This window comes from Salvia splendens, chromosome 14 (genome assembly GCF_004379255.2).
Source record: "Salvia splendens isolate huo1 chromosome 14, SspV2, whole genome shotgun sequence".
NCBI classification, from domain to species: domain Eukaryota; kingdom Viridiplantae; phylum Streptophyta; class Magnoliopsida; order Lamiales; family Lamiaceae; genus Salvia; species Salvia splendens.
The window spans coordinates 22,699,244-22,713,680 of record NC_056045.1 but is presented as its reverse complement, the minus strand read 5'-3'; the positions used below and the strand labels follow the sequence as shown (position 1 = coordinate 22,713,680).

At 38.5% G+C, this 14,437-nt stretch overlaps 2 protein-coding genes across 8 annotated transcripts; both read right to left on the bottom strand.

Annotated features, from left to right (window-relative positions):
* Positions 1–3,075: 3,075 nt before the first annotated feature.
* Positions 3,076–6,170, bottom strand: LOC121765267. 4 transcript variants are annotated; one of them, XM_042161350.1, is made up of 3 exons: positions 5,864–6,170; positions 4,157–5,122; positions 3,076–3,835 (listed from the first exon to the last, which is right to left on the bottom strand). In XM_042161350.1, the coding sequence occupies exons 2-3, from the start codon at positions 5,071–5,073 to the stop codon at positions 3,358–3,360; spliced, it is 1,395 nt and encodes a 464-aa protein (XP_042017284.1). In that variant the 5' UTR covers positions 5,074–5,122; positions 5,864–6,170; the 3' UTR covers positions 3,076–3,357. The 4 variants fall into 4 exon arrangements, with proteins under 4 accessions (XP_042017284.1, XP_042017285.1, XP_042017282.1 ...); XM_042161351.1 differs by having other exon boundaries at positions 4,157–5,586; positions 5,937–6,170; XM_042161348.1 differs by having other exon boundaries at positions 5,937–6,169.
* A 1,385-nt stretch (positions 6,171–7,555) lies between these two features.
* Positions 7,556–10,173, bottom strand: LOC121765268 (pyridoxine/pyridoxamine 5'-phosphate oxidase 2). 4 transcript variants are annotated; one of them, XR_006042803.1, is made up of 9 exons: positions 9,911–10,173; positions 9,755–9,804; positions 9,611–9,668; positions 9,355–9,387; positions 9,156–9,251; positions 8,882–9,052; positions 8,643–8,768; positions 8,243–8,429; positions 7,563–8,055 (listed from the first exon to the last, which is right to left on the bottom strand). XR_006042803.1 is itself a non-coding variant. In XM_042161354.1 (8 exons), exons 1-7 carry the CDS (start codon positions 9,998–10,000, stop codon positions 8,667–8,669), a joined length of 600 nt encoding a protein of 199 aa, XP_042017288.1. In that variant the 5' UTR covers positions 10,001–10,173; the 3' UTR covers positions 7,556–8,429; positions 8,643–8,666. The 4 variants fall into 4 exon arrangements, 2 of the variants coding, with proteins under 2 accessions (XP_042017288.1, XP_042017287.1); XR_006042802.1 differs by having other exon boundaries at positions 7,577–7,839; XM_042161354.1 differs by having other exon boundaries at positions 7,556–8,429.
* Positions 10,174–14,437: the final 4,264 nt, after the last annotated feature.

Here is a 14,437-nt window from a genome sequence, read left to right as displayed (position 1 = left end):
AACGGCAAATGCATGACAGAGAATTTAGAGTATGTTTTTTCAAATAATTTGCTTCTTGAAGTTAGTGTTGTAAGAGCTGTAATTTTGACCGCAGAAGTCAAGTTATTTTTGGAAAATATGTCGAAACATTACTATGCAAACATTTCATAAGATAGTGCAGTGATTCTAGATTGTGACACAAATTTTAACAAAAATTAAATACTCCTACAATGTATTAAGAATGAAAAAAACACTACTTTATTATATAGGGTGTGGTATGATATAATCATTGGGTTGTGTGGTAAGGAGTAGTAATTTATACCTACAGTAAATATCAACAATTCAATTTTCGTAACTATCTTACATATTAACTGAAGAATACTAGTAATATACTATGTTCATAAAACTTAGATAAAATATCTGAAGTAGTAGTGCAATGTTGAATACTCAAACTGAACTAGTTTTCAACTTACCCACAAACGAATCCCATTATCATCCCAATCCATCCGTTGTGTAAACGGTACTTGCTGTGCGTAGCATATCATAATTGACATTCAATGTTTAAGACTTGACTTAAATGGGTAGAGAAAAAACCTTAATGAAAACGTTGCTTCTTGCATATTCAGCTACTACAATTCAAATAAAAACTAAATTTGCATATTTTAAAAAATTATTCCATTTCCTCAAACAAGCTAGCCATCCGCCCCATTATCTTAGCCCTGTCTCCTTCCGGTGATACCAGCAACGACCTAAAGATACATAAAGGAAAATATTTCATGCATTCCGCAAGACATAAAAGATATGCCACAAACGAGAAAAATCCCCTTGAACCTCCACATACAACAACTATGCATTCCTATATCTAAGCAGACAGATACCCAAAAATACGCAAAAACATTCTGGATAGTAATCCTAGAATCGAACTTCTGATCTCAAACATATGTTTACTCTTTTTGCATAAGAGCATAATATCCTTATTCAAGACAACTCGGTACCTTTATAAACCCACAAGTTGACCTATTAAAACTTGATGAAATATGTCCTCAGATACCACCCAGTCCCCTTGTTCTTCTATGCCTTAATAAATCTTTGTAGTTATAGATGAGTCTCGCGATATAAGATTATCAAGAAAGAGTTTTTAGATGTATAAGTCACACCAATAAACTGAAGCTTAGTATATTCAAGCATGACATTTTGTCGGGGATCTAACAAAGGTCTAATATACAACCTGCAACATTACCATCCACCAGCACAAAAATATGTAAATAATCAAAACTAGGGAGCAATAGTTATAGAATCAGAACACAAGAAGTTAGAAAAAACAGCAGACAGATCTAGGAAAAAGAAACAAAGTAGTGCTATTTTCCTTCAACTTGGAAGTAAAATGGTGCATAATACAGAAAATCACTCACATCGCTTAATTGTGGTGGAGGTACTGGCTTGGATGTTTCAAGAGAGTCTAGAATAGGCCTTACCACAGCTGGAAGGAAGAGTCCTGAAATCAACCCAGTATCAACTATCTTAATGAGGATAAATTGTGGATATTGTTAATTTGATATTTACATCAAGAAAGCATATGATTTCTTGAAATCAAAATACAGCTACAACATCGCTTCTAAGGAACAATGCAAAGCCTTTAATAGAGGCAACCTATTCTCATAAATATAGTAAGTTCATCCATTCACCACACACTCTAACAATACTAGAAACATAAGCCAGAAAGGAAATCAAACTTCATAGATACATACTACAAGTTTCTCAAATTCAATTCCAGCAATGCAGTGCATCAGTAATCCATAATCGGGCATTTCCTGTGTTGTGGGTCGTATGTGAGAGTTAACCAGAATTTCTCCACATTTCTCAATTTCATTAACCTCAAATGGGAATTTAGGGCTAAGAAAACGAGAAAGGGAAAATCGGCTAATTTCATATCTATTGGACCCAATTTCGACAATATCCCGATCATTGAGTCTCGGAACATGTATTTCGTACAAAAATCGACGCGCGGAAGCCGCCAAAATCACAAAACGCAAGTAGAGATACTGACCGATTCCGGCGATGAGGCAGGAAGCGGCAACAACAGGCTCTTGGGCCACAAACATTCTGAGCTTTTCCATGACCGGCATCTTCTCCGATTGCTCTAAATTATTGCTATTCACTTTTGATCTCCTCTTTTTCAGTGGCTTCGGCTCGTCTATTTTCACAAAAACTCGAAAAGCTATTTCGTAGTACAGATGCTACATTAGAAGACGGGCTTTCCGTTTCTAGCCCATGAATTGGTGGACTAAGAAAAAAGCCCACTAAGTGACAATAGTCCATAAAAATGTTAAGAACCCAATATGATTACACCTCGGATTCCAACCATTTAACATTATATGCCCCATGATGTGATCCTATTTCTATCCCATAAAAATGGATACTTTAAAGATAAAGTGAGTTTAATGCGAAATTGAAAAAGTAAGAGAGAGTTAGAAAGAAAAAATGATTGGAGTATTGTTAATAGAAAATGAGACTCACCTCAAAGAGAAAAACTTGCCAAAAATGGAAGATGACTATTTTTGGGATGACCCATAATGGAAAAAGAAGACTATTTTTATAGGACCGAGAGAGTAGTTTATTTTTGGGAAAAATGATATATTTTGATAAATTCACAATTTATTAATAAATTTAATATTTTCTATATTTGTCAAGATTTATCCCTTTTTGACTCGTTTTCCATTTCTTTTAGTCGTATTTTTTTCACTGTGTAAATTAGAATTGATGTTAAATGCATAACTTCCTACTTTCCTCTTCAGCTAATAGTACATCTTTTATCTTCATTGCGTTTGCAGTGTCTCTTTGATATCACCTACCTGTCTTTTATAGTCAATTCTTTCAAAACTAATGTTGTTTATGCTGTTTATATAAAAAATCGTTAGAATATCTCTAGTAGAACTGTTGCGGTCAGGCTGATGCACTCTTAGCACGACACATGCCTGGTATGGCCCGACCAATCAATAAAACGAAGCAGGCCTAAAATGAATTCAGTAGTTAGAACATACTCCAAGTATGCAACCATATTAAAGAATTTAGGTTTAATTGCTAAAGTTCGCAAGATTAATTTTAATATCGGACAAATCATTATTACTATATAACATTCACAGAGCTCAAATATTCTTCCTTTCTGTTTCAACCAAAACATGTAAACACAGACACACCACTATACCTGCTACCCTCCTATGTTCAAAATGCCACTTACATACCAATCATGCACAAAATACAATTACGTTTCACCCCACAAAGCTGAACTGTCTGGAAATAAATTTCTAAAATTTACTAATAAGTCTAGCTATCTATATACAAGAGGAGCAAACCTATATGCAGATAAAAGAGCATATCTCACCATGTTGGTAGCATCCATCCAATGGTCCATCCCAATAGCAATCCAGCACCAACAAGCCCCAAACCTAGTGCAAATACGATTGCATACTTGCTAACATCATACCGACCCCGATGCCTGGGCCGCAGCCTACTCCTCCTGCCCCGATTTCTACAAGACTTCATCCAACCTTTCTTGCTTCTCGCACCTGTCCAACTCCAAGGCGATATCTCGGGAAATGCCGACAGAATTTTGTTGTTTTTGAGTTGCAAATACATGTTCTCCAGTTGCAGAAGTTGGACCCACTGTTTATAGGCTAAGAGCTGCTGTGCTTGCCTGAATACAAGCTTGACGACGTGCTCTTTTTCGGCACAAGCCTGCTTTGCCACTGTCTCGGCTTCTCTGGCACGCGTCTGAGAATGGCGTAATGCTTCCAATAGTCGACCCTTGCCTGCGTCGTCCTCAACCATACGAGTTTGATTCCTTTCATGTGTATCCCTGGTTATATGATGACAAGTCAAATACTTGTATAGAATGGTTATAGAAACAATTTAAGACAACGAGCTTCACCTCAAACCTAAACGATGTACCATTCGAAACAATCAACTATAATGAGAAATAGTCCTTTCATGTTTATCACCAGATCGATATGAAGATGATCATGTCAATCAGGGAAAAACAAATAGAATAATGTTTGAGCATACGAAATAAACCTGATCTTAATACAATCATGCTAACTCATGTTAGAATTTCAATATCTGAATTTTTTGAACTTAATGTAACGAAAGAAACAATATAAAAAATCACATGAGACATTACCTTGATTGAATTTTTGCAGAAGATAACAAATTCTCATCAGTTATCATCCTAAAGTTCCGGCTATAACTTCCTTCAGATGCTGCTGTAGAAGAACCACGAGTAGCAGAACAGTGGTCATCCCTCATTCCGAACTTCTGAACTGGTAGAGAAGTGGAAATTTCACTATGACTTAGACGACTTAAATACGAACTCAGATTTTTCTTCACATTAACATTCTGAGGAGTGGGAAGGTCACAGTTCTCTATAAGGTCGAGGGATTTCTGTGAGACCAAGAATGCCAATTCCTCGGTATCGGCAGTTCGCCACCACATAATATTTTTCTGAGTCCTAGTCCAAGACGATTCCGTATCAAAATAGTGGTCACCAGAACTTTTGGAACCTTCACTGCTGACAATAAACATGTCTCTTAGCTCTTCCATATCCTCTTCAAATTCAATCCTCATAGGATCTTGCCATTTCTGATGATAGATTGACCTTAACTTCTCCTCCTCAACTTTGATGCCTTTCTTGTCACATGTAACAATGGTTTTGCACTGATCAACAACCTCATAATCATCGTCGCCTCTTGACATGTCTCCCGAGCTTTCATGGATTCGGCAATCATCAATACTACCTTTCTGGCAACTAAGCTTTTCATCGGTTAAGCCCCTCTGACACCCATAATTTGGTTGTGTTTGCAACCACCATTTTGTATTGGGGGATAAATTAGAATACGAAGGAGTGCGATGAAACGGCAAGGGGTTCGAGTTAGGAATATCTTGGCCACCAGCGGCATTTGGCGGCCCTGTCTCAGTGTGTTTAGCAGAAGGCGGCACTGATGAGCAGCAAGCCAATTTGGGAGCCCTTTTTGCATCTTCTTGGACCAAGCATCTGTTGGCAGTTCTCTGCCAAGCCGCCCTAGCTTCGGCTAGCGCCATTACTCATCCATTCATCACAATATCTCTCTACATCTGTCGGAAGATCTATCTGAGAAGCATGTAAGAGACATCGTTCAAACGTTTAGTAAAGAGTACCATTATAACTACATACTAGTAAAATCGACAACTAAAAGGCTAGGTCGAAAACGGACACAAAACCAACTCTGGTTGGTTCCAGCAGAGAAACAATTTATGGGTGCTAACACACATCAACTTTCAAGTAACTCAACCACCAAAAGCTCAGATATTTTATATACCAACACAGTTATCTAATGTTGAGATATTTAACTAACCGATCAAGCACATAACTGTCAGATCTAGAGGAATTTTGTTGCATATGAAGTACGAAACATGAATCAGTAACTTCCACGACAATATCTAACAAATGCGATGCTCAGTTCTCAGAATTCATTCCAATCGTACAAAAAAGTAAACTTGAAGAGAAAGAGACTTTGTCACTTGGAATTTGACAAAAAATCAATAACAGGTTTCGATGCTTTCGTCAACGTTGAGCTAGAAAAAGGAAAAAAACAAAGATTCATCAGTTAAATGTGTCTACATCATTTGTAAATCGAATGTAGTCAGTAGTAACCATCCCAAATCAAAGTCTTCCTTCAGAAGCGCACAATTAATTGATCATAAAAACCCACAAAGATGCAGCAAGCAAGCAGCATACTAGAATAAATTAGCCCAAGAGAGGGAAACAGAAAAGGAGAAGAAAGAATTAAGCAACAGAGTATGAAATCTATAAATACACGCATAGGCTATAATTGCGAGCAATAAACTCAACTGGCGCGAAATTAACTGTCCATCAAAAATATCCGCAGGTTCATGAGGTTGGATACACAGAAACAGAAGCAAACCTCGTAGGATTCCCTGCGATAAAAACGGATATGGATGTGGATCCGAATGAATCTTAATGTGTCGATCTCTACACGTTACCGAAATTCCTCATCCTTTATGTCCGACACACAGAGTGGGGGAGGTGAGTTGGATTTACTTTCTTCAGTTATTTTACTGCTGTCGGTTTAATAAAGCCACGTCCAAAACTTCGCACCAAGTTGTGATTTTTTTTTTGTATTAATATGCTTCTCCCATATTATTCTGCCGGCTACAAATAACATTTCCTTCAATGCAAAAGCATGAGATATTTTTACAATATTATTAAAAATATAGAAACTAGTAATTATTAATTTGTACGCAAACCGGAAGTGGGTGGATGGATGGAAGAATGCATAATAATAACGTTGAAAATAAAATTGTATAGGGATTTATTTTGGAGTTATTTAAGATTGATATTTATTCTGGGGATAGCGATAAATACAGCATAACCTTCTTGGTAGTGAAAGTGACATAATATTTGAAGAAGGCTCTATTGTGAAAATGGAATTAATCTATTCGTTTGGTGGTGGTCCATTTTACGTGACTCATCCATCACCCCTTCTTCTATTATTTCCAACTACTATTTCCGCATTTATGCGGAAAAGGATAACTATTGCTAGATTGTATTCAGACAAAATACAGTATTATCTTTAATCTCATCAACTACTTACATCTAGCCAAAATGTTATGATTGTCAAGAATCCTAGGAATATTATTTAGGAATTGATTATAAGGGTGAGATTTTAATATTAAATTTTTTTTGTAGATTCTAATTTTCAACGATTATCCTTCTGTGATTTGATAGCAATTTCTCTTAGAGTTAGGTCAAATTTCTATGGGTATGACTACATTACTTTTTCACTATGAATTGCCAATTTGGCACATAGGTTTTGTTCACTCCGTAGCATAAATCGAAGTGTGGGGGCAGAGGCAGACCTCCAAAAACGATGTGCAACGTGTAAGGTGGTCAGCTCTTGAGTTGCTGATTTACAACTAGTTTGCGGACAAGATTTCAGTGCCTCTTGTGATCATCGGCTTGGATATTGTGGTCGTGTTTTGACTCCGACGTTGCCATTTTTCATCATTTCCTCAAACGTCGCCTCCTTCATTCTCACCATCGTAATCAAATTTCACACGGAAAATTTAAATTAAAATATTCTTGTAAATCCTCACTTCATGCTCGAATGTGGCATCTAAATACGTCACTTGGAAATCATGTGACTTGCCTCCAACAACAGCCGGGGATATGTTGAACATTCTCGATTTCCAAAGTTGTTATAGGACGACCTTTAAAAATTCACATATAAATCTATAAAAAAAGTTATAATGGAAATTGATAGTCAACAAATCCAAAATACAGAGATTTATTTTTAGGTATACTCAAAATATCGATTGATTGCATATCTTAATTCTGTAGATGAGATTACAATTCCCTACACTCAGACTAATGGATCTGATCTTCAGATCTTAACAAAATACTAGTATATTCAAAATTTGAGTATTGGTTGGATAAAAAAGCTATAAAGGCCAAAGATCAGATGAAAACCAGAAGAAATTTCAAAACTCTCAAGAAATTATTGATCCAAAATTGTTGAACAAAACCGCAAGAAGGGGAAAATAGCATATAGATGAAAGCCAGAGGAGAATTCAAAACTCTCTCTAGAAATTATTGTTCCAAAATTGTTGAAGTTCCAAAACTTAGAACGATTACAAACGCACCCTAAGCTTCATACAGGGATAAGAATCTGTGATTAAAAGCTTAAAGCTAAAGCGGGGCCTACTTTATATTTTACTTTAGTTGATGACGTAATTAGCTTTGATCGTCGGTAATCAATGACCTATCCCTCGGAGAGGATCTCCTACTCCACTCCTCTTACTCCACTCCTACTCACAACAAAATAAAATAATATTATAATCATGGCCAATTTTAATAAGTGATGATGAATTATTTTATTTTGGTGTGAGTGCGGAGTAAAAGTGAAGTAGGATATCGGCCGTGCCTTGTGGACATATTCCCAAATCCCACCACCGTAGTATTTTGGAACTCTCAACCTCTGCAGTCTCTCCCATTTTCATCACCTCAAATTTCCCCTGTAGTGCCTACTCCCACCATCCGTCCGCAATTAGATGTCCCCGTTTAAGCATTTTAATATAAAATTAATAGTACTTATATAAATGGGATCAACATTCTATTACTTTTACCCACCAATTTCCCTTTATATTTATAAAATACAAACTCAACTGAGACTCAAGACAAAGGGAGAATTTCACGTATTTAATTCCTTACCCGAATCCAAGATCAGAGATAGAGTCCTCAAATGGGGAGACCAATGTCGCCACGGCGTTCTTTACTTTGCTACAGGGGTGCTCCTGCGATAAAGATTGTCTTCTCATGGTTGCTTTGGCTGCAGCGGATGCCAATAAAGCTCCCTTCCTCCGCACCCCTTGAATCCGTCCCAACACTACCTTTGTTCCTGTACAATAATCGTAGCATCCACGTATCTATTTTGGACAAAGTTCCTTACAATTATAAAGTTCCTTCTACTTTGGACAAAGACTGAAGTGAAGTATCAAATTGCATTTCAACACGAAACCTTTCTAATAAGAATGACAGTACAAAATATCTACATGGGAACTGAAGCTGCTTCCCACTAATTTATTACAATATCAAAGTAATTAATCCTTACAATTATGTATGAAGGGAAGAAGGGCTAAGGATTCACTTTCTGTGAAGTCCAGAGCTTCTGTCCGTTGTCGCTGGCTATTGACGTGAACACCAACCTCTCATTGCTTTTCAAATTTAGATAGTCAACCTGTAGAGGAGAGACGTATTCCAAATCATTCAAAAAGCATATGACAAAGCACCAGCAGATTTGGTGGAGATTTAGGATCAAGTTGTTCAATCAAGATAAGAATGTGTGTGAACCTGATGGGGGTCAAATAGGAGCAGGCAAAATGCAGCAACTGGTCCAATGGAAGGATCCAAAGAGGGAGGCTGGGATGATTGTTCACTTGCAATGGCAGGTAGTCCTGGAGAGGCCCCAACATACTGCACTCTTGATCTAAGGGAAGATGCAAACCATGATTTCTCTCTTTGCTGCATTACCATTTCACATATACACATCAACTCTCTTGTTTTTCAAAAGCACAATCCAACTATATACCTTTTCTGCAAATAGCATTTTAATTATAGAGTTCACCTCAAGTTTGAGTGGATCAGGAGTAGTTCCATCTATGACATCCACCACTCCACTAATCCGGAATTGCTCCCATGATTCCGTGAAGTACCAACATATCTATATAAATGCAAAGCATTTTTACTCAAAAGAATTCCAAGGTAATTAATCTACCAGTTGAAACTAATCTAAACGCAAGAAACCATAGATACATGTAATGTACCTCAGCAAAAGGGCAGTGCTTGAGATCATTTATCTGCAATAATTAAGTTAAATTGCGAGAGCACAATCAATGGATATTCGATTATCTAAAGCATAAACATGAAAGATTAATAAATTCCACAAAGAAAGAACATATGAACATGGCTTCAATTCGATAGTAAATTCGTTAGTGTGTTGGAACAGACGATCAAATATTGGGTCCAATAACAATGTTGTGAGAGAATTGCAGGGTAATTTATAGAAGATGGGAAAATGACCTTGCGGGTTCGAGTGTCGGTGTTGATCATAATCTTATCACCATCATCCTGAAATCCTCTGATTACAATACACCAAGAGGAATACAATTAATTAAACGGAAAAAAGATCCAAACTTTATTCCACACACCGAACCAGAAACAAACCTGAAAACAACAGTGCGATTAGAGGGTCTGTTATTCGATGAAACAGTTGCCTAAAAATAGTCAAATGTGAAAAAAAGGGAAGATGGATTAACGCAATACTATTTGAAGAAGATGAGATTGCAGTTACAAACTGAATACGAAATAAAATGCGCGTACGAGCTGGAAGTAGGAGTGGTGCTTCAGATGGGAGTTGGCCTCAATTGAACTGAGAAGGAGCTGTTTCCATGGCGCCGACGAGCTGCCCATTTGCTGTCACTGCAGAGGCAGGTTAGCCAATCTCGCGGAGCTGAGGATTTTAGATGTGGAGTAATAATTTAGGGCAAAAAATATTGGTGCAGAAATACTTTGAATGTTGAATTTAAATTTTTGGCAAAAAACAAATAAAAATTTGCTATAATCCATCTGTATTCATGACAAAATATTCATCAGTCCATCCATAACAAAGTAGTACTGTATATGTGTGTCCAATTAAATCGATGACAAACTTTAGTAAAAGACCATCCACCGTGCTCTTGTCAACGAGCATGATTGTGGGCTCAGCCCCACTTTTTCTACCTGCTCTTAGTCAAGAGCACAACACCCACATCCGTGCTCTTCCGCAAGGAAGAGCACAAGGGTCCCACCATTCCATTATTCAATTTAAACACAAAATTAAAATACATTAAAAATACCCGGAATAATATTACAAAATACATTAAAAATTACATAATTAAAATCCTAAAAAAATAAAAATTACATAATTAAAATCCTAATAATAAAAATTACATAATTAAACTCCTACAAATTAAAAATTACATAATTAAACTCCTACATATTAAAATTTACATAATTAAACTCCTAAAAATTAAAAATTACATAATTAAAGGCTAAAAATACCCCGTGGAAGACTATTCATCCGGTGGCACTACCCCTAATTATTTTTGGAGGCCCAATATCATGGCCTCATGCGATCGAAGTTGCGCGGGGTCATAGTTGACCTATCGGCCATATTGAGTTGGGCCAAAATCCCCCACAACGAGTTGGTGGGGGTGGAGGTGGCGCATAGGGAACGGGAACTTGAACGGGAGCGGGTTCGGGAGCATCGCCGAATGGAGTCGCGGTGCGACGGCGGTTGGCCCCCGCCTTCTTCCTTCCTTGCGGTCGGCGTTGGGAACCGCTCGGGCCGGCGTCGGGGCTACCCAAGTTAGCTCCGGCAAGTTGGCTAGCCACGTCTTCGGAGTCGGCGTCGGATAGGGATACCGACCTTGACCGTTTGGAGGAGCCGCTAGAGGAGGATGTTACGCCTCCCCTATACTTCGGATGCGACTGCGTCTCCTGCCAAATGTTGAGGTACTTGAACGGCTTGTAGTTCATGGATTGGTAGGTCGACAAGGCGAAACTGATGATGTCGACCTCGCTCCTGCCGCTCCCCGCCGACCGCTCTTCCTGGAGGTAATACCCCTGGAACTTTTGGATTTCTTCGTTGACTCTGTATATGGCGTTGTGCACCATACTGTCGTTGCGCTCGATCGTTCCCCCGGCCGGTTTTCATTGTACCGGCGACAGATGCGCCACCAATAATGATCGCCGAATTGGTTCGTGCCAACCTCTGGATCTTCGGAGATTGACAAGAACGCCTTGAACAATTGCTCCATCTCCACCGGAGTGTACGGTGTGCGGACACCGCGAGTAGGAGGAGTCGGAGTTTGGGAGGGGCCGCTCGACCTCGCTCTAGGCTCGGGTGTCCACCCGTATTGCCCTTCGGGGGCATCTTGGTCGTCGATCGGGTAAGGCCGGTAGCCACCCGGAACTCCCGAACTTTGGGTTTGAGGAGGGGCCGAATATTCCGTTTCCGGACTAGGAAACGGTTGTGAACCGAACCAATCGGGGTTCCAACTGTGGGAGCCCGGGGGTGATCGCCGTGGCCGGACATTGTTATGTTGTAGGAGTGGAAGAAAGATTGAGAATGGAAATGAGAGAATGTAGATGAGAATTGTGTAGTGTAGTGTGAATTTTTTGGTGTGAAAGTGGGGGTATTTATAGATGAAAATGTGTATTTTTGGGGGAAAATTTTGAAAAATAAATTAAAAGTGAGTAGAAAACGGATATATTTTTTTGGAAGTGGAAAAAAATATATATATTTTTATTTTTAATCGATTTTTTAATTAAAAACTGATTTTTTTTAAAAAAAAAATCAAATTGCCAACGTCTATGCCATTGGCCAATCACCGCCTGCCACGTCGCCTGCTTGCTGGCACGGACGTGCTCGATGCATCGAGCAGCGCCGTGCCAGCAGCACGAGCGCAGCGGCGGACAGCGTCTCCGTGCCGCTGACACGGACGGATGGACGAGCTGCAGCTCGCCGTTGTGGATGCTCTAAAGGGGCTCACATGCACTGGTGCATATTAATGAAGCTAATTTTAGTACATGAGTAGTACTCATTAGACGACTTTTTATAGAAAATTGCATAATCTTTAAATTTGAAAATTGCTAATATTTTGTGCCTCTTATTTATATAAAAATAGTCATGTTGTTTGTTTTTCACCGTAATATCTTAGACATGTTTGTTTTTCATATTTCCTAATTTGTTTTTGAATTATTGAAGTTCCTAGCTATATTTGATTCAAACATTATGTAAATTATCGATATCCTTAATAGTCCGCATATGTATCTAGGGCTGTGTTGTGCTCTCAACCATCTGAAAAAAACATATGAATTTTGTATGGACGAGTCAATGCCTTTTTAATTAGTGTGTTTTGTTGGTTAAACAAAGTTTGTTAATTTTCCTTTGATTTGGGGATGTGAAAATGACGATGGAGTATGTGAATATAATCTTATTACTATATTATGTTTTTAGTATGTGAATATAATCTTATTACTATATTATGTTTTTTTTCATTGCTGCTTGATGTTCAAATGAATTGCAGGACAAAAATAACGAAAGCTAATGACACAATACACTCCTGTTTTGTAGCAGGGATAAAGTAGGTTTAGGATTTTAAACCTATGTATTCCATCGGTTTTGTACACCGGATAAAAATTTCAAAAGCCTGTCCAAGCCCGTGTCCACATCAGCATTTTGCACTATTTGGCCTATATTATTATCCCTAAAAATGTGAGGGTTTATACACTGTTTGAGATGGATTTCCATCTTCTACCCCCTCTCATTCGCACTCTTTCTCTCTCCGTTTATTAAGAATGTTGGCTCAACAACATTCATTCAAATATGACCGTTGGGGGTCAAGGTATTGAGCTGGCTGCATGAGGTGGTTAAGTTGTTGGAGCTAGATATAAGCTACTTGAGCCGATTTCAGTTAGAAGAAACACAACAGAAAACACACACAAAATTTCATTCTCTCTCGATTGCTATCTTGAGCAAGAAGTTGGCATCTCAAGAAGATCTTTGAGGATCAGAGTCGATCGATGAAGTTGATGATCGTTGTCGAGCTTCGGTGAGATCATTCCGTTCAAATTCGTGATTTTGAGCCGTAGATTTGTGTGAGCTTAGATCGTGTTCTTGTATTGTATTCATCTTGATTCAGATTCATTCATTCAATAAAATCGAGTCGGAGTTTCCCGTGGATGTAGGCATTATGGCCGAACCACATATATGATCGAGTCGTTTACTTTCTGCATTGTCTTGTTATGGTTTGATTGATTGATCTATTCTCAAATTGGCGCTGTATGTGGGAAAGATTTGGGGGAATCGATCGCGATGTCGACAACCAAGTTTGATATGGAGAAATACAATGGGAAGAACGATTTTGGGGTTATGGGAGGTATTGAAGGGAGAGAGGGCTCAAGGCGATGAGAAGGCCAAAGCCAAGAAAGTTGACCTTCAGGATAAGGCCTATAGCACCCTAATCCTCAGCCTTAGCGATCGAGTGTTGAAGGAAGTGTCAAAGGAAGACACTGCAGAGAAAGTATGGGCGAAGCTTGAGTCATTGTACATGACCAAGTCCCTCTCCAACAGACTGCACTTGAAGCATCAGCTATTCACATACAGATTCTCTGATTCAAAGGGGATTGGTGAGCAGCTAGAAGAATTTGCTAAATGTGTGGATGATCTTGAGATCATTGATGAAGAAATCAAGGATGAGGATAAGGCCTTGATGTTACTCAACTCTCTTCCTAAAAGTTTTGATCAGTTCAAAGATGCAATCCTCCTGGGAAGAGAGTCCAAGATCTCATACGATGAAGTCCATTCTGCCTTGAAGTTGAAGGATTTTCAAAAGACAGCTAGAAGATCTAATGATCCCGCAGCTAAAGCAATGAATGTCAAACATGCAGACAAGAAAGGATTCAAGAAGAAAGGGCAGAAGAAGTGGAAATCTGGGAAGGATAAAGAAGAAAAAGAAACTAGATCTTGTCATTATTGCAAGAAGTCCGGGCACTTGAAGAAAAATTGTTATGCATGGAAGAAAAACAAGAAGAGGTAGAAAAAGGGCAGAACAGAGCAGATTTAGCTGAGGAAGTAGAAACTGTGGAAGTGATGAATGTGATCGAATCTGATATAAGTGAGTATTGGATAATGGATAGTGGATGTAGCTTCCACCTATGTCCTAAGAGGGAATGGTTTCATGAGCTCAAAGATGCTACTGGATCTGTACTGCTTGGAAACAATCAATCTTGCAATGTGCAAGGTATTGGGAAGGTCAAGTTCAGACTCCCTGATGGATCTGTGAAGGTGATAACAGAAGTAAA

Coding starts and splice junctions, on each gene's coding strand:
- LOC121765267 (XM_042161350.1), bottom strand. CDS start 5,073: ATGGCGCTAGCCGAAGCTAGGGCGGCTTGGCAGAGAACTGCCAACAGA. Junction 3,836..4,156: donor TCTGCAAAAATTCAATCAAG/GTAATGTCTCAT, acceptor TCATATAACCAG/GGATACACATGAAAGGAATC.
- LOC121765268 (XM_042161354.1), bottom strand. CDS start 10,000: ATGGGCAGCTCGTCGGCGCCATGGAAACAGCTCCTTCTCAGTTCAATT. Junction 9,388..9,610: donor CCGACACTCGAACCCGCAAG/GTCATTTTCCCA, acceptor TAATTATTGCAG/ATAAATGATCTCAAGCACTG. Junction 8,769..8,881: donor TCCTATTTGACCCCCATCAG/GTTCACACACAT, acceptor TCTCCTCTACAG/GTTGACTATCTAAATTTGAA.